Source organism: Osmerus mordax, chromosome 22 (genome assembly GCF_038355195.1).
Source record: "Osmerus mordax isolate fOsmMor3 chromosome 22, fOsmMor3.pri, whole genome shotgun sequence".
NCBI classification, from domain to species: domain Eukaryota; kingdom Metazoa; phylum Chordata; class Actinopteri; order Osmeriformes; family Osmeridae; genus Osmerus; species Osmerus mordax.
In genome coordinates, this window is record NC_090071.1 from 10994517 (window position 1) to 11013083 (window position 18567).

The 18567-nt window shown below is 52.2% G+C and overlaps 3 protein-coding genes and 3 non-coding genes across 6 annotated transcripts; 5 read left to right on the forward strand and 1 right to left on the reverse strand.

Moving 5' to 3' along the window:
• Positions 1 to 1863: 1863 nt before the first annotated feature.
• trnam-cau (transfer RNA methionine (anticodon CAU)) lies at positions 1864 to 1936 on the forward strand. Its single transcript has one exon. It is a non-coding gene; the product is annotated as a tRNA-Met (tRNA).
• Positions 1937 to 2255: 319 nt separating this feature from the next.
• trnak-cuu (transfer RNA lysine (anticodon CUU)) lies at positions 2256 to 2328 on the forward strand. The gene has a single exon. It is a non-coding gene; the product is annotated as a tRNA-Lys (tRNA).
• A 2348-nt stretch (positions 2329 to 4676) lies between these two features.
• LOC136966503 (uncharacterized) lies at positions 4677 to 6061 on the forward strand. Its single transcript, XM_067261008.1, has 4 exons — positions 4677 to 4836; positions 4884 to 4959; positions 5055 to 5373; positions 5516 to 6061. Exons 1-4 carry the CDS (start codon positions 4677 to 4679, stop codon positions 6059 to 6061), a joined length of 1101 nt encoding a protein of 366 aa, XP_067117109.1.
• Positions 6062 to 6487: 426 nt separating this feature from the next.
• Positions 6488 to 8155, forward strand: LOC136966504 (uncharacterized). Its single transcript, XM_067261010.1, has 4 exons — positions 6488 to 6551; positions 6888 to 7053; positions 7149 to 7467; positions 7610 to 8155. Exons 1-4 carry the CDS (start codon positions 6488 to 6490, stop codon positions 8153 to 8155), a joined length of 1095 nt encoding a protein of 364 aa, XP_067117111.1.
• Positions 8156 to 8581: 426 nt separating this feature from the next.
• LOC136966505 (uncharacterized) lies at positions 8582 to 14437 on the forward strand. The gene is made up of 10 exons (XM_067261011.1): positions 8582 to 8645; positions 8982 to 9147; positions 9243 to 9561; positions 9704 to 10010; positions 11076 to 11241; positions 11337 to 11655; positions 11798 to 12188; positions 13170 to 13335; positions 13431 to 13749; positions 13892 to 14437. The coding sequence occupies exons 1-10, from the start codon at positions 8582 to 8584 to the stop codon at positions 14435 to 14437; spliced, it is 2763 nt and encodes a 920-aa protein (XP_067117112.1).
• A 3572-nt stretch (positions 14438 to 18009) lies between these two features.
• LOC136966709 (U6 spliceosomal RNA) lies at positions 18010 to 18116 on the reverse strand. Its single transcript, XR_010879455.1, has one exon. It is a non-coding gene; the product is annotated as a U6 spliceosomal RNA (small nuclear RNA).
• Between the last annotated feature and the right edge of the window lie 451 nt (positions 18117 to 18567).

Consider the following 18567-nt stretch of genomic DNA (forward strand, 5'->3'; position numbering starts at 1 on the left):
TAGAGCTAGCTCTAACTCCCTTTTCCTCCCACATAATTCAGAATTGTAACATTTCGTGAAAGACTTATATAGATATATTATAAGATGTATTAGCTTAATCTGTTTATATTAATTGTTTTTGTTTAGGTTCATATTTTCTCAATGACGGTGTAGGCATAGCCGGATAGCATTAATAATAAACAGCGAACTAAACCACAACCCGATGATTGTGGAACGGACACGTGTCTACGGTTAGCCTAGCTACAATATTATAAATTAAAGCGCAAACGACATTCGATGTGATGTTCAAGCTCTGCTAGTCCAGAGGTTCCTTTTTGATCCGGACGGGCAGTGGTGACCGTTGAAATTACGTCGAACCTTAGGTTCGGGTGGTGTTGACCTAGCTAGCTTAAAGGTTTTGCATGTGTTTCTTCAGACCAGATGAAAGATATAGCGTAAGTTTACTTATGTTAAAGAACATAATACATAAGTGTACATGTGATGTGAATTTAGATCGTAGCCTCATTTGGATATAGGCATACTATCTAACTACGTAAACTAGTAACTTTCCACAACACTACTAGGCCACATCCTTCGCAGGCCCGCACCATTTTTACTGTTCAGTTTTCTCATTTCGTGTAAGTGCTAGTCTAACTCTTTTTTCCTCCCACATAATTCAGAATTGTAATATTTCATGAAAGACGTGAAGATATATTTGGTTAATCTGTTTGTATTAGAATATTATGAATTAAAGCGCAAACGACATTCGATGTTTAAACGCCCTCAGACTCATGGAAATGACGTCGAACCGTACTTAGGTTCGGGTGGTGGTGACCTAGCTAGCGTAAAGGTTTTGCATGTGGTTCTTCAGACCAGATGAAATATATAGCGTAAGTTTACAGATGTTAAAGAACATAATAAATAAGTGTACATGTGATGTGAATTTAGATTGTAGCCTCGTTTGGATATAGGCATACTAACAACGAACGCTAGTAGTTTTCCACGACACAAATGCCACGTCCTTCGCATGCCCGCACTTTACTGTTCAGTTTCTCCATTCGAGTAAGTGCTAACTCCTTTTTCCTCCCACATAATTCAGAATTTCGTGAAAGACATGGAAGATATATTTGGTGCTGTTTGTATTAATAGTTTTTGTCTAGATTAATATGTCATTAATGGCGGTGTAGGCATAGCCTAATGGATAGCGTTGATAAACAACGAACTAAACCACAAGGCCATGCTTGTGTAATGGTCAAGTGTGTAAGGTTAGCCTAGTAGATAGAATATTTTTTAATTGAAGCACAAACGACATTTGTTGTTAAACCTCAGACTCCGTGAAATTAAGTCGAACCTTAGGTTCGGGTGGTGGCGACCAAGCAAAAAATTGTGCAAGTTGGCTAGTGGCTTTCCATGCTTAGGCCACGTGCTTCGCAGGCCTACACCGTTTATAGCTAGCCTTGTTGTTGCAGCCTTTATCCCAACCGCGTGTTATTGAAAATGTATGTGGTATAATGAACACATGAACGGTCGATGTGGGCAGATTATAGGTCAGTGGGGGATTTCAATAATATTTTAAACAAAAATGATGTATTTTACAGTATTTGTTTGACTAGAAATATTAAAAAGTATTACGTTTGTCTTGTCTCACACAGGTCTCGTTTCAACATGTGAAAGGTCGACGCAATGCTGCCTCCCAGTGGTGAGTAGTAGCAACACAAAAACTCACAACCGGACATGCAGTGTTTACTGTGAGTCTTTTATTTCTTTCGGTGCACAATTGATGCGCATCAACTCCAACATCAACAAAATTATACTTTTTGTTGTTTCTCCCAAGATTGTAGTCTCTTTCACTTCAAAATGACGTCACGGGGCACATTGTTTCAGGCCTCGTTGGCGCAGTAGGCAGCGCGTCAGTCTCATAATCTGAAGGTCGTGAGTTCGAGCCTCACACGGGGCATGTGTTTTTTTTTTTTGCCTGCAGGATGTGTTATAGAACAGTTTACGTCTATCCACTAACTACTAATGCTAGATACCTAACTGAAACTACTGTAGATTGATGATAACTAGGATTGCTGGCAACATTGCTATAGCTAAGGTAGCGCTAGGCTAGCACTGCTAGCCTTGATGTCTCTATTTTAAAGGGTGGTTAACTATATGCTCTCAAATTTGAATGGCCACCATGGTTGACAATACCATATTTGTCAACTTATTATTGTCGAAAATAATAGGATCTGTGTGAGCAGTTTTGAACTCAGAGATAAATCAGCTCACTCATGGCCCGGCTAGCTCAGTCGGTAGAGCATGAGACTCTTAATCTCAGGGTCGTGGGTTCGAGCCCCACGTTGGGCGTTCTTTGTTTTTACGGGCTTTGAGGAGTGTGATTCAGTATTGACTGAAGGCAGGTTGGGAGTTTTTTTTGCGGTAATATGCTTGCTGCGCTCCTTGCTGGCAGCTTTGTGTGAAGGTGGGCGAAGCACACATAGCATGACAATTTTGCCACTGTAATTGAACAATAACCAAATGCTATTGTTGCTATACTATCTCCACATTTACTTTTGTTTCAGAAGTTCCAAGCTATCATACCTACGTCGCTATCTATAGCAGGGCTCCAGACTAACCTTTTTACTAGGAGCACCGTAGCCCCTGACTGAATTTTAGGAGCGCAAGCAGAAAATTTAGGGGCACACCTTTAAAATCGACCTGCAATGCAATTATTAATGTAACTAGAGAGGGTACAATTTCTGTGGAAATTGTGGGGTGTGCTTACGTCAGTTGAAGATGGGTAATTTTTACAACTGATATACAGCGACGCACCACACAAGCTTGAGTTTAAGTACATTATCTAATGTGACATTATGTACTGTATGCAAGTCTTAGCTATGCCTTAAATGTATGATGCACTTATCAATAAGTCCTCCTAGAAGGGGCGATTTTAAACCCTTCAGGGCTCAACATTAACATTTTTTGGCACTGGTCCCATCGGGCCAGTGGGTTTGAAACGTACTGGCCCCCCCTCCAAAAGTTGTAATTTATAATTATTACAACAAAACCAAAGACTTATAAGTTGTGTTATTCTGTTAACATGTTTAACAATTTATTAAACACATCCTGGATATAAAAAGAACAAAAATGAAATCACATTTCTAGTGATAAAAAAATTACTACATCAGATAACTATCTGAAACTAACAAATGACTTGGCACAGAACAACGACAATCTTAAACTGTTTCTTTTCTTGTCTTAAGTTGTAGACGGTCAAATATTATGAGTTCACTACTGTTAACAGGCACCAGTCGGCAAAGGGAAGCAGTATGGCGCTGGTTTAATATTCTCCAACATGATTGGTCGTTCTAGATCACAAAACCTTTTTCTAACCATGATTGGTGCTTCGGAACAAAAGGATTCTCTTCCGCATTCTTCCGTCACAGTTCCCCTCCCCCACTACACAGCAGAGAACAGGCAGAGCTTTTTCCTCTCCCATTCCACAACATACAGACAACATGCTGCCCTGTGTCCCCTCCCTCCTCACACCTCCCTCAACACCCCCACTGAATGATTGAAGAGTTTAAGACTGACCTTGTTTTTATGCAATCTTCTGCATGTACTTGTAACCCTCGGCTGAGAATGTCTAAAATGTTTTCTTTGACATTTGACTTCCTTGGCCACCTCTTTGATGCTTGCAGGTATTTGATTAAATTAGATTAACATGAACAAATTATTCACGATTTGCATACTTGTCAGTTTTCTGATTTGCACTGAAAGCAATTATGTTCCCTGGAGGACATCTAAAGAATCTTTTAAGAACTGCATATGTTTACAATGCCGTTAACCACCACTAGATGGCGCTAATTCCCCATTCCACTTCAAAAGTATAGTACATTCAATATTTTTTCATGTTTTTAAATCATATTTTGAGGTCCTAGAGAGGCACAAGGTGGAAAAATGAGGAACGCTTCACGAATTTGCGTGTCATCCTTGCGCCTGTTTGGGAACGTTGTTCTCCGTTTCGTTTGTTTCATTTGTTTCATTTAGTCACATGGTCAGTCTCGTCCAATCCCTCGTCTACTGCAAATGCCACCAATGGGCATGCCAGCTTGTTTCGTTTGTTTCATTTGAGTTTCCAATCACAGACCGCCGTTAGGAATATTAATTTCATAGCTGGCAGCCATTGGTGTAGGAGACAGTGATCAACTTAACTTACAATCGTAAGTGATTTTGTCTATAAATTGTCCTTGTCAATAAGATTCTGTACTTGTATTTGTCAGACATAACAACGATTTAGCTGTAGTGTTAATTTGGGCTCGTCACGATTCGTTGTTTAGCGAGTTTAACGCCGTGTCTGTGAAGACTTCAGCACGTGTAGCTGTCACAATGATAGCATATGCTGTTCGCCTTAGTCAGTCTCTTAAAAATTATTTACTTGACAATGGTAATGGTATTAGTATGCTAGATGTAAAAAAATAAAATAAAGAGGTAGCACAAATACTTTACCCAGACTCGGGAGTCGAACTCACGATCTTGTGATTTCAATGGGCATTGGATGATGGTCCAGCATTATAGTGACAGTGTGTAAAGTGGCTAACTAGTGAGAAGTGCATCAATGTCCATTCAGAAGCCTGATGGCCCTGAATACACAATTATGTTCATGTTTTCCTAGTGTATAACCATACTTTTGCATACTTATCCATTATGTGTAGATGGAAAGCAACCCCAAGTTTGTGAAGACCCTGAAGGGGGGTCTGGTGCTCAGGGCCACACCTGCGGCCCTGGGTGCCCCCAAACCCCCGCCAGGAGCCAGGGCCAAAGCGGCACAGGAGGTGGAGGCTGAGGCACGGGCCCACGTCGTCTCCCAGAGCGGTGACCCCAGTACGGACCTGCTGGTGCTGAGCCAGCACCGGCTCCAGTTTGGGAAGTACTGGGGTCAGACGTTCAACTGGACGCAGCCCACCGTTGCTTGTTTCCAGCTGTCCTCACGTACAAGTAAGCGGAGACCTCCAGCAACCAGTTTTTCAATACTTGATATTTTATTAGGTATTAAGCATTTCCATTGTCTCTCCCTCACTGTCCCTTTTCAGGTTGTCCTGTGACCTGCGGGTAGTTACCATGCTGAGGGAGCGCGCTTTTGGGGAACAGCGCCACTCAGCTCTACACCAAGCTGTGCGAGAGCCACAGCGAAGCCTGGATGCGGCGCGCGATGCAGTACCTCGGCGAGTGCGAGCACTTCCTGGCCTTGGGCACCGGCAGTTTCCACCACCACCAGCCATGCCGCCGGTGCCCACACCCGTCTGGCTGCTGACCGTCTACAGCATGGACGTGCTGTCGCGGCTGGACGAGGTGAAGGCCAGGGTCACCTCAGTGTTTGGGTCCATCCTAAAGATGGACTCAACCAAGAAGGTAACGTGTGTTCACTAGCTTCATCTTGCTGTAATACCCATCTGTCAGATTTTCACACGTTGTTTGCATGCATGTCACTTAATCTGTCTGTCTCTGTCTCTCCCTGTCTCTCCCCTCTCTCCTGCCCTCTCCTTGTGTCCAGGTGACCAAGAAGCTCGCTGGTAACGCTGCCAACACGGCCGCCTGGGTTACCAACGTTGGGAATGAGCACGGGCAGGTCCTCGTGAGCGTGCTCACCAGCGTTGAGAGCGTGGACCTGCTGCTCCCCATGGCGGCCGGGCTACAGGAGCGGTACCGACTCGCCGGGGTGCCTCCACCCCAGCTGATCTACGTGGACCGGGACTGTTGCTCCAGCTTCGGCGGATCCAAGACAGCTGCCTTGTTCGCCAACTGGGACCGGCTGGTGGTTCGGCTGGACATCTGGCACCTGATGTGGCCTTCCGGGGCTGGTCGGTGCCACCTGCCGCCGCCTCCTCCCTCTTTCGTTTCCTCCAGGCAGTGGTACGGGAGACTGTCTCTGGAGGAGGAAGAGGGTGGGGGGGTTCACCGACATTGTCCTGGGAGAGAGCGGTCGAGGCTGGGGGCTGGCGGAATGGGCACTGGGGCGGGCCATCGCTGCTGGGTAGCCTGGCGTGCGAGGTCCTGCGGCGTCAGGAAGGCAAAGGGCTGCCGGTGTCCCTCCTGCTGATAGTGGAGGGGCCTGGCAGCAGGGAGAGGCTGGGCAGCAAGGCTTGGTCCAGGAGCAGGGGGGACCAAGTCCTGTAGGAGGATGGCCCTCTCCCTCTCCCTCTGACGCATGCAGTACCTGTAACACACAGACAACATTCTGTCATTCATGTATTACACACACACAGTCATGTTTATAGAGACTGCCCTCCCTAATACTGTTACATTTCCAGATATCTCACCATTGGGACAACGTCCTTTGATTTAGCTGAAACAGCTGTAGGTTGGTCTGGGCCATCAACTCCGGGGCCTCAGGAGGGTTCTCGCTGTCATTGTCAGGGGGGGCGCCCGGAACGGACGGCCCAGACCTGGGTGCACCAGCGTGAACGCCTGACTGAGTTGCCGCCGCTGAGCTGGAGGACGAGGCGTCGGGAAGAGGCAGGTCGACATGGATGGTAGGGTCATCCTCGTCGTCGCCTGCCTCTTCAAAGCCCTCGTCCCAGACGGCCACTGTAGGAGAGCAGAGGCTGCTCCCGTCCCTCCACTGCGGCGCGGTTTTCGTTCCACCTCACCAGTCCATCCAGCAGGAACGCCTGAAAATGTACAGCGTTCGCTGATGTTCCTGAAGGAGGAAGACAAAAAGGCGTGCGATCACACAGAGAACGAGACACCTATCTGAAACCGATTATACACACAGAAAAAAAAGATGGTGTACGTCAATCAATTACCATGGATGAACCGGTTTATATGGAGGTGGAACGACTCCAGCGATGTTGAACCGCGCGCGCGCAGCGATAAACCGGCAGACTGACGCTGCCCTTGGTCAGCCTGCCGGTCTCCGTGTACAGATCCACACCGGGTGGATCCTGGAGACATCGATGCCTGGTATCTCATGGCCACTGAGTACCTGGCATGCTCTCGGTGTACGAAGAAGGTTGTGGCATGGTCACAGGGCGTCGTGAGGCAGCTGGACGCAGCCCACCGTTGCTTGTTTCCAGCTGTCCTCACGTACAAGTAAGCGGAGACCTCCAGCAACCAGTTTTTCAATACTTGATATTTTATTAGGTATTAAGCATTTCCATTGTCTCTCCCTCACTGTCCCTTTTCAGGTTGTCCTGTGACCTGCGGGTAGTTACCATGCTGAGGGAGCGCGCTTTTGGGGAACAGCGCCACTCAGCTCTACACCAAGCTGTGCGAGAGCCACAGCGAAGCCTGGATGCGGCGCGCGATGCAGTACCTCGGCGAGTGCGAGCACTTCCTGGCCTTGGGCACCGGCAGTTTCCACCACCACCAGCCATGCCGCCGGTGCCCACACCCGTCTGGCTGCTGACCGTCTACAGCATGGACGTGCTGTCGCGGCTGGACGAGGTGAAGGCCAGGGTCACCTCAGTGTTTGGGTCCATCCTAAAGATGGACTCAACCAAGAAGGTAACGTGTGTTCACTAGCTTCATCTTGCTGTAATACCCATCTGTCAGATTTTCACACGTTGTTTGCATGCATGTCACTTAATCTGTCTGTCTCTGTCTCTCCCTGTCTCTCCCCTCTCTCCTGCCCTCTCCTTGTGTCCAGGTGACCAAGAAGCTCGCTGGTAACGCTGCCAACACGGCCGCCTGGGTTACCAACGTTGGGAATGAGCACGGGCAGGTCCTCGTGAGCGTGCTCACCAGCGTTGAGAGCGTGGACCTGCTGCTCCCCATGGCGGCCGGGCTACAGGAGCGGTACCGACTCGCCGGGGTGCCTCCACCCCAGCTGATCTACGTGGACCGGGACTGTTGCTCCAGCTTCGGCGGATCCAAGACAGCTGCCTTGTTCGCCAACTGGGACCGGCTGGTGGTTCGGCTGGACATCTGGCACCTGATGTGGCCTTCCGGGGCTGGTCGGTGCCACCTGCCGCCGCCTCCTCCCTCTTTCGTTTCCTCCAGGCAGTGGTACGGGAGACTGTCTCTGGAGGAGGAAGAGGGTGGGGGGGTTCACCGACATTGTCCTGGGAGAGAGCGGTCGAGGCTGGGGGCTGGCGGAATGGGCACTGGGGCGGGCCATCGCTGCTGGGTAGCCTGGCGTGCGAGGTCCTGCGGCGTCAGGAAGGCAAAGGGCTGCCGGTGTCCCTCCTGCTGATAGTGGAGGGGCCTGGCAGCAGGGAGAGGCTGGGCAGCAAGGCTTGGTCCAGGAGCAGGGGGGACCAAGTCCTGTAGGAGGATGGCCCTCTCCCTCTCCCTCTGACGCATGCAGTACCTGTAACACACAGACAACATTCTGTCATTCATGTATTACACACACACAGTCATGTTTATAGAGACTGCCCTCCCTAATACTGTTACATTTCCAGATATCTCACCATTGGGACAACGTCCTTTGATTTAGCTGAAACAGCTGTAGGTTGGTCTGGGCCATCAACTCCGGGGCCTCAGGAGGGTTCTCGCTGTCATTGTCAGGGGGGGCGCCCGGAACGGACGGCCCAGACCTGGGTGCACCAGCGTGAACGCCTGACTGAGTTGCCGCCGCTGAGCTGGAGGACGAGGCGTCGGGAAGAGGCAGGTCGACATGGATGGTAGGGTCATCCTCGTCGTCGCCTGCCTCTTCAAAGCCCTCGTCCCAGACGGCCACTGTAGGAGAGCAGAGGCTGCTCCCGTCCCTCCACTGCGGCGCGGTTTTCGTTCCACCTCACCAGTCCATCCAGCAGGAACGCCTGAAAATGTACAGCGTTCGCTGATGTTCCTGAAGGAGGAAGACAAAAAGGCGTGCGATCACACAGAGAACGAGACACCTATCTGAAACCGATTATACACACAGAAAAAAAAGATGGTGTACGTCAATCAATTACCATGGATGAACCGGTTTATATGGAGGTGGAACGACTCCAGCGATGTTGAACCGCGCGCGCGCAGCGATAAACCGGCAGACTGACGCTGCCCTTGGTCAGCCTGCCGGTCTCCGTGTACAGATCCACACCGGGTGGATCCTGGAGACATCGATGCCTGGTATCTCATGGCCACTGAGTACCTGGCATGCTCTCGGTGTACGAAGAAGGTTGTGGCATGGTCACAGGGCGTCGTGAGGCAGCTGGACGCAGCCCACCGTTGCTTGTTTCCAGCTGTCCTCACGTACAAGTAAGCGGAGACCTCCAGCAACCAGTTTTTCAATACTTGATATTTTATTAGGTATTAAGCATTTCCATTGTCTCTCCCTCACTGTCCCTTTTCAGGTTGTCCTGTGACCTGCGGGTAGTTACCATGCTGAGGGAGCGCGCTTTTGGGGAACAGCGCCACTCAGCTCTACACCAAGCTGTGCGAGAGCCACAGCGAAGCCTGGATGCGGCGCGCGATGCAGTACCTCGGCGAGTGCGAGCACTTCCTGGCCTTGGGCACCGGCAGTTTCCACCACCACCAGCCATGCCGCCGGTGCCCACACCCGTCTGGCTGCTGACCGTCTACAGCATGGACGTGCTGTCGCGGCTGGACGAGGTGAAGGCCAGGGTCACCTCAGTGTTTGGGTCCATCCTAAAGATGGACTCAACCAAGAAGGTAACGTGTGTTCACTAGCTTCATCTTGCTGTAATACCCATCTGTCAGATTTTCACACGTTGTTTGCATGCATGTCACTTAATCTGTCTGTCTCTGTCTCTCCCTGTCTCTCCCCTCTCTCCTGCCCTCTCCTTGTGTCCAGGTGACCAAGAAGCTCGCTGGTAACGCTGCCAACACGGCCGCCTGGGTTACCAACGTTGGGAATGAGCACGGGCAGGTCCTCGTGAGCGTGCTCACCAGCGTTGAGAGCGTGGACCTGCTGCTCCCCATGGCGGCCGGGCTACAGGAGCGGTACCGACTCGCCGGGGTGCCTCCACCCCAGCTGATCTACGTGGACCGGGACTGTTGCTCCAGCTTCGGCGGATCCAAGACAGCTGCCTTGTTCGCCAACTGGGACCGGCTGGTGGTTCGGCTGGACATCTGGCACCTGATGTGGCCTTCCGGGGCTGGTCGGTGCCACCTGCCGCCGCCTCCTCTCTCTTTCGTTTCCTCCAGGCAGTGGTACGGGAGACTGTCTCTGGAGGAGGAAGAGGGTGGGGGGGTTCACCGACATTGTCCTGGGAGAGAGCGGTCGAGGCTGGGGGCTGGCGGAATGGGCACTGGGGCGGGCCATCGCTGCTGGGTAGCCTGGCGTGCGAGGTCCTGCGGCGTCAGGAAGGCAAAGGGCTGCCGGTGTCCCTCCTGCTGATAGTGGAGGGGCCTGGCAGCAGGGAGAGGCTGGGCAGCAAGGCTTGGTCCAGGAGCAGGGGGGACCAAGTCCTGTAGGAGGATGGCCCTCTCCCTCTCCCTCTGACGCATGCAGTACCTGTAACACACAGACAACATTCTGTCATTCATGTATTACACACACACAGTCATGTTTATAGAGACTGCCCTCCCTAATACTGTTACATTTCCAGATATCTCACCATTGGGACAACGTCCTTTGATTTAGCTGAAACAGCTGTAGGTTGGTCTGGGCCATCAACTCCGGGGCCTCAGGAGGGTTCTCGCTGTCATTGTCAGGGGGGGCGCCCGGAACGGACGGCCCAGACCTGGGTGCACCAGCGTGAACGCCTGACTGAGTTGCCGCCGCTGAGCTGGAGGACGAGGCGTCGGGAAGAGGCAGGTCGACATGGATGGTAGGGTCATCCTCGTCGTCGCCTGCCTCTTCAAAGCCCTCGTCCCAGACGGCCACTGTAGGAGAGCAGAGGCTGCTCCCGTCCCTCCACTGCGGCGCGGTTTTCGTTCCACCTCACCAGTCCATCCAGCAGGAACGCCTGAAAATGTACAGCGTTCGCTGATGTTCCTGAAGGAGGAAGACAAAAAGGCGTGCGATCACACAGAGAACGAGACACCTATCTGAAACCGATTATACACACAGAAAAAAAAGATGGTGTACGTCAATCAATTACCATGGATGAACCGGTTTATATGGAGGTGGAACGACTCCAGCGATGTTGAACCGCGCGCGCGCAGCGATAAACCGGCAGACTGACGCTGCCCTTGGTCAGCCTGCCGGTCTCCGTGTACAGATCCACACCGGGTGGATCCTGGAGACATCGATGCCTGGTATCTCATGGCCACTGAGTACCTGGCATGCTCTCGGTGTACGAAGAAGGTTGTGGCATGGTCACAGGGCGTCGTGAGGCAGCTGGACGCAGCCCACCGTTGCTTGTTTCCAGCTGTCCTCACGTACAAGTAAGCGGAGACCTCCAGCAACCAGTTTTTCAATACTTGATATTTTATTAGGTATTAAGCATTTCCATTGTCTCTCCCTCACTGTCCCTTTTCAGGTTGTCCTGTGACCTGCGGGTAGTTACCATGCTGAGGGAGCGCGCTTTTGGGGAACAGCGCCACTCAGCTCTACACCAAGCTGTGCGAGAGCCACAGCGAAGCCTGGATGCGGCGCGCGATGCAGTACCTCGGCGAGTGCGAGCACTTCCTGGCCTTGGGCACCGGCAGTTTCCACCACCACCAGCCATGCCGCCGGTGCCCACACCCGTCTGGCTGCTGACCGTCTACAGCATGGACGTGCTGTCGCGGCTGGACGAGGTGAAGGCCAGGGTCACCTCAGTGTTTGGGTCCATCCTAAAGATGGACTCAACCAAGAAGGTAACGTGTGTTCACTAGCTTCATCTTGCTGTAATACCCATCTGTCAGATTTTCACACGTTGTTTGCATGCATGTCACTTAATCTGTCTGTCTCTGTCTCTCCCTGTCTCTCCCCTCTCTCCTGCCCTCTCCTTGTGTCCAGGTGACCAAGAAGCTCGCTGGTAACGCTGCCAACACGGCCGCCTGGGTTACCAACGTTGGGAATGAGCACGGGCAGGTCCTCGTGAGCGTGCTCACCAGCGTTGAGAGCGTGGACCTGCTGCTCCCCATGGCGGCTGGGCTACAGGAGCGGTACCGACTCGCCGGGGTGCCTCCACCCCAGCTGATCTACGTGGACCGGGACTGTTGCTCCAGCTTCGGCGGATCCAAGACAGCTGCCTTGTTCGCCAACTGGGACCGGCTGGTGGTTCGGCTGGACATCTGGCACCTGATGTGGCCTTCCGGGGTTGGTCGGTGCCACCTGCCGCCGCCTCCTCCCTCTTTCGTTTCCTCCAGGCAGTGGTACGGGAGACTGTCTCTGGAGGAGGAAGAGGGTGGGGGGGTTCACCGACATTGTCCTGGGAGAGAGCGGTCGAGGCTGGGGGCTGGCGGAATGGGCACTGGGGCGGGCCATCGCTGCTGGGTAGCCTGGCGTGCGAGGTCCTGCGGCGTCAGGAAGGCAAAGGGCTGCCGGTGTCCCTCCTGCTGATAGTGGAGGGGCCTGGCAGCAGGGAGAGGCTGGGCAGCAAGGCTTGGTCCAGGAGCAGGGGGGACCAAGTCCTGTAGGAGGATGGCCCTCTCCCTCTCCCTCTGACGCATGCAGTACCTGTAACACACAGACAACATTCTGTCATTCATGTATTACACACACACAGTCATGTTTATAGAGACTGCCCTCCCTAATACTGTTACATTTCCAGATATCTCACCATTGGGACAACGTCCTTTGATTTAGCTGAAACAGCTGTAGGTTGGTCTGGGCCATCAACTCCGGGGCCTCAGGAGGGTTCTCGCTGTCATTGTCAGGGGGGGCGCCCGGAACGGACGGCCCAGACCTGGGTGCACCAGCGTGAACGCCTGACTGAGTTGCCGCCGCTGAGCTGGAGGACGAGGCGTCGGGAAGAGGCAGGTCGACATGGATGGTAGGGTCATCCTCGTCGTCGCCTGCCTCTTCAAAGCCCTCGTCCCAGACGGCCACTGTAGGAGAGCAGAGGCTGCTCCCGTCCCTCCACTGCGGCGCGGTTTTCGTTCCACCTCACCAGTCCATCCAGCAGGAACGCCTGAAAATGTACAGCGTTCGCTGATGTTCCTGAAGGAGGAAGACAAAAAGGCGTGCGATCACACAGAGAACGAGACACCTATCTGAAACCGATTATACACACAGAAAAAAAAGATGGTGTACGTCAATCAATTACCATGGATGAACCGGTTTATATGGAGGTGGAACGACTCCAGCGATGTTGAACCGCGCGCGCGCAGCGATAAACCGGCAGACTGACGCTGCCCTTGGTCAGCCTGCCGGTCTCCGTGTACAGATCCACACCGGGTGGATCCTGGAGACATCGATGCCTGGTATCTCATGGCCACTGAGTACCTGGCATGCTCTCGGTGTACGAAGAAGGTTGTGGCATGGTCACAGGGCGTCGTGAGGCAGCTGGACGCAGCCCACCGTTGCTTGTTTCCAGCTGTCCTCACGTACAAGTAAGCGGAGACCTCCAGCAACCAGTTTTTCAATACTTGATATTTTATTAGGTATTAAGCATTTCCATTGTCTCTCCCTCACTGTCCCTTTTCAGGTTGTCCTGTGACCTGCGGGTAGTTACCATGCTGAGGGAGCGCGCTTTTGGGGAACAGCGCCACTCAGCTCTACACCAAGCTGTGCGAGAGCCACAGCGAAGCCTGGATGCGGCGCGCGATGCAGTACCTCGACGAGTGCGAGCACTTCCTGGCCTTGGGCACCGGCAGTTTCCACCACCACCAGCCATGCCGCCGGTGCCCACACCCGTCTGGCTGCTGACCGTCTACAGCATGGACGTGCTGTCGCGGCTGGACGAGGTGAAGGCCAGGGTCACCTCAGTGTTTGGGTCCATCCTAAAGATGGACTCAACCAAGAAGGTAACGTGTGTTCACTAGCTTCATCTTGCTGTAATACCCATCTGTCAGATTTTCACACGTTGTTTGCATGCATGTCACTTAATCTGTCTGTCTCTGTCTCTCCCTGTCTCTCCCCTCTCTCCTGCCCTCTCCTTGTGTCCAGGTGACCAAGAAGCTCGCTGGTAACGCTGCCAACACGGCCGCCTGGGTTACCAACGTTGGGAATGAGCACGGGCAGGTCCTCGTGAGCGTGCTCACCAGCGTTGAGAGCGTGGACCTGCTGCTCCCCATGGCGGCCGGGCTACAGGAGCGGTACCGACTCGCCGGGGTGCCTCCACCCCAGCTGATCTACGTGGACCGGGACTGTTGCTCCAGCTTCGGCGGATCCAAGACAGCTGCCTTGTTCGCCAACTGGGACCGGCTGGTGGTTCGGCTGGACATCTGGCACCTGATGTGGCCTTCCGGGGCTGGTCGGTGCCACCTGCCGCCGCCTCCTCCCTCTTTCGTTTCCTCCAGGCAGTGGTACGGGAGACTGTCTCTGGAGGAGGAAGAGGGTGGGGGGGTTCACCGACATTGTCCTGGGAGAGAGCGGTCGAGGCTGGGGGCTGGCGGAATGGGCACTGGGGCGGGCCATCGCTGCTGGGTAGCCTGGCGTGCGAGGTCCTGCGGCGTCAGGAAGGCAAAGGGCTGCCGGTGTCCCTCCTGCTGATAGTGGAGGGGCCTGGCAGCAGGGAGAGGCTGGGCAGCAAGGCTTGGTCCAGGAGCAGGGGGGACCAAGTCCTGTAGGAGGATGGCCCTCTCCCTCTGACGCATGCAGTACCTGTAACACACAGACAACATTCTGTCATTCATGTATTACACACACACAGTCATGTTTATAGAGACTGCCCTCCCTAATACTGTTACATTTCCAGATATCTCACCATTGGGACAACGTCCTTTGATTTAGCTGAAACAGCTGTAGGTTGGTCTGGGCCATCAACTCCGGGGCCTCAGGAGGGTTCTCGCTGTCATTGTCAGGGGGGGCGCCCGGAACGGACGGCCCAGACCTGGGTGCACCAGCGTGAACGCCTGACCGAGTTGCCGCCGCTGAGCTGGAGGACGAGGCGTCGGGAAGAGGCAGGTCGACATGGATGGTAGGGTCATCCTCGTCGTCGCCTGCCTCTTCAAAGCCCTCGTCCCAGACGGCCACTGTAGGAGAGCAGAGGCTGCTCCCGTCCCTCCACTGCGGCGCGGTTTTCGTTCCACCTCACCAGTCCATCCAGCAGGAACGCCTGAAAATGTACAGCGTTCGCTGATGTTCCTGAAGGAGGAAGACAAAAAGGCGTGCGATCACACAGAGAACGAGACACCTATCTGAAACCGATTATACACACAGAAAAAAAAGATGGTGTACGTCAATCAATTACCATGGATGAACCGGTTTATATGGAGGTGGAACGACTCCAGCGATGTTGAACCGCGCGCGCGCAGCGATAAACCGGCAGACTGACGCTGCCCTTGGTCAGCCTGCCGGTCTCCGTGTACAGATCCACACCGGGTGGATCCTGGAGACATCGATGCCTGGTATCTCATGGCCACTGAGTACCTGGCATGCTCTCGGTGTACGAAGAAGGTTGTGGCATGGTCACAGGGCGTCGTGAGGCAGCTGGACGCAGCCCACCGTTGCTTGTTTCCAGCTGTCCTCACGTACAAGTAAGCGGAGACCTCCAGCAACCAGTTTTTCAATACTTGATATTTTATTAGGTATTAAGCATTTCCATTGTCTCTCCCTCACTGTCCCTTTTCAGGTTGTCCTGTGACCTGCGGGTAGTTACCATGCTGAGGGAGCGTGCTTTTGGGGAACAGCGCCACTCAGCTCTACACCAAGCTGTGCGAGAGCCACAGCGAAGCCTGGATGCGGCGCGCGATGCAGTACCTCGACGAGTGCGAGCACTTCCTGGCCTTGGGCACCGGCAGTTTCCACCACCACCAGCCATGCCGCCGGTGCCCACACCCGTCTGGCTGCTGACCGTCTACAGCATGGACGTGCTGTCGCGGCTGGACGAGGTGAAGGCCAGGGTCACCTCAGTGTTTGGGTCCATCCTAAAGATGGACTCAACCAAGAAGGTAACGTGTGTTCACTAGCTTCATCTTGCTGTAATACCCATCTGTCAGATTTTCACACGTTGTTTGCATGCATGTCACTTAATCTGTCTGTCTCTGTCTCTCCCTGTCTCTCCCCTCTCTCCTGCCCTCTCCTTGTGTCCAGGTGACCAAGAAGCTCGCTGGTAACGCTGCCAACACGGCCGCCTGGGTTACCAACGTTGGGAATGAGCACGGGCAGGTCCTCGTGAGCGTGCTCACCAGCGTTGAGAGCGTGGACCTGCTGCTCCCCATGGCGGCCGGGCTACAGGAGCGGTACCGACTCGCCGGGGTGCCTCCACCCCAGCTGATCTACGTGGACCGGGACTGTTGCTCCAGCTTCGGCGGATCCAAGACAGCTGCCTTGTTCGCCAACTGGGACCGGCTGGTGGTTCGGCTGGACATCTGGCACCTGATGTGGCCTTCCGGGGCTGGTCGGTGCCACCTGCCGCCGCCTCCTCCCTCTTTCGTTTCCTCCAGGCAGTGGTACGGGAGACTGTCTCTGGAGGAGGAGGAGGAATAGGGTGGGGGGGTTCACCGACATTGTCCTGGGAGAGAGCGGTCGAGGCTGGAAGGAGAAGCTGGTTGGCCTGGGTTCAGATGGAGCCCCAGTGATGGTTGGGAAACGTGGGGGGAGGGGGGGGGGACTCCACTCTCCTCCGAGAAGAGGTACCTCACAAACATCCAGTGCCTGGGCCACAGACTGTAACTTGCAGCCATGGATGCCATAAATAGGGATGATAGGATGAAGGTAATTGTGCGTGAACTAATTTCACAATAATCAATGTACTATATACTAACTTTCCTTTTCATTCAGGTGTCTGAGCTCCTCCGAGGCTTTTATAAGCTTTATCATTACTTGCCAAAAGCTTGGATGGAGCTTAAAGCACTCAGTGAAGTCCTCCAGAAGAAGGTGTGGAAGCTGACAAACCTGGGAGGACCGAGGTGGCTCCCACGTGGAAAGAGCTCTTACAACGCTTCTCAAGGACTATCCTGTCGTGTTTGCTCACATGGAGAACACTATTGTTTCAAAATGGACTTGCCTGGTCTCATAGTTTCACCAGCTACACAGTTTGCATGTATGGTTATTATCTATTATTGAACAACTTGAACTTGTGTTGTCTTTCCAGATCTGCCCCAGGCCCAACAGAGAGCACTGCTTGGACAGACTGGAAAACTTTCCCAATCTACTGATGGTAGTTGAACTCATCCTGGTGCTCCCTATGTCAACAGCTGCGTGTGAACGAGGATTCAGCACCATGAAGAGAATAACAACTTATTGGAGGAGCAGCCTCTCTGTAGAAATCCTATGGAAGCTTTTATATATTAGCATTGAGGGACCATAGGTTTCACAGTTTCAGCCAGACAGTTGTGCTGAGATGGATGATCATGTTTGAGGTTATAAATTGCAAGATGGCGCCAAATTGCTGTGTCCTGTTTTGTCTTGTTTTGTCTGTTAATTCAGTGTTGCTTGGACGTGCTGCGATGATGGCTCAGTTCAAATGACAAAACACACATCCCTTTGGTCTTATCAATGGAACAATTTGTTAACTTTTTAAAAGTAAACTTTCCATTCAGAATGTTATTGGCATCCATTTCGGTGTCTCGCGTTTGCCATTCACTCAGAACGTAACGTTAGCCTACTATTTAACCGTCTCGCAAGCCCAAAATGTTTGCGGCGTGCCTGTTGTTTTGTTTCCGGTCTAACTAAATCCAGTGTGGTGGTGTAGTATTTCTAACGTCGCCAGTTGTTGCAACAGCATGTGAGAAAGACGACAAAGTTTGCTAGGCCAAAAAGATCGCTAATCTTGCGAAAAAAAATTTGACGCTGTTAAAATGAGTTTGCGTTAACAACGTTAATAACGCGTTTAACTGACAACACTAGAAAGTACTACTAAGGACTAGTATCTAGTAGGTAGTGTGTACTAGTATGTAGTGTGTACTAGTAGGTAGTGTTTACTAGTAGGTACTACTAGTAGGTAGTGAGTGTACTAGGGGCTAGTAGGTACTAGTAGGTAGTGTGTAAGTCTAGTCTAGGTACTAGTTTACTGGGGGGCCCAAGTGGGTAATTCCCCATTTAACTTTTAAAGTATAGTCAATTCAATATTTTTTCATGTTTTTAATCACATTTTGAGGTCCTAGAAAGGCACAAGGGGGCAAAATGAGGAACGCTTCACGAATTTGCGTGTCATCCTTGCGCAGGGGCCATGCTAATCTTCTCTGTATCGTTCCAATTTTAGTATATGTGCTGCCGAAGCAAGCACAAATTGTCACGCTGGTGAAGCTCTAAATATAGCCCTAGACCTGGTCAAAACATCACAGGAAAGTCTCAGCAACTACGCAACTATACTCCCAAATTAGCCTTTCAACAGACATCAGATAACTATCTGAAACTAACAAATGCCTTGGCACAGAACAACGACAATCTTAATCTGTTTCTTTTCTTGTCTTAAGTTGTAGACGGTCAAATATTATGAGTTCACTACTGTTAACATGCACCAGTCGGCAAAGGGAAGCAGTATGGCGCTGGTTTAATATTCTCCAACATGATTGGTCGTTCTAGATCACAAAACCTTTTTCTAACCATGATTGGTGCTTCGGAACAAAAGGATTCTCTTCCGCATTCTTCCGTCACAGTTCCCCTCCCCCACTACACAGCAGAGAACAGGCAGAGCTTTTTCCTCTCCCATTCCACAACATACAGACAACATGCTG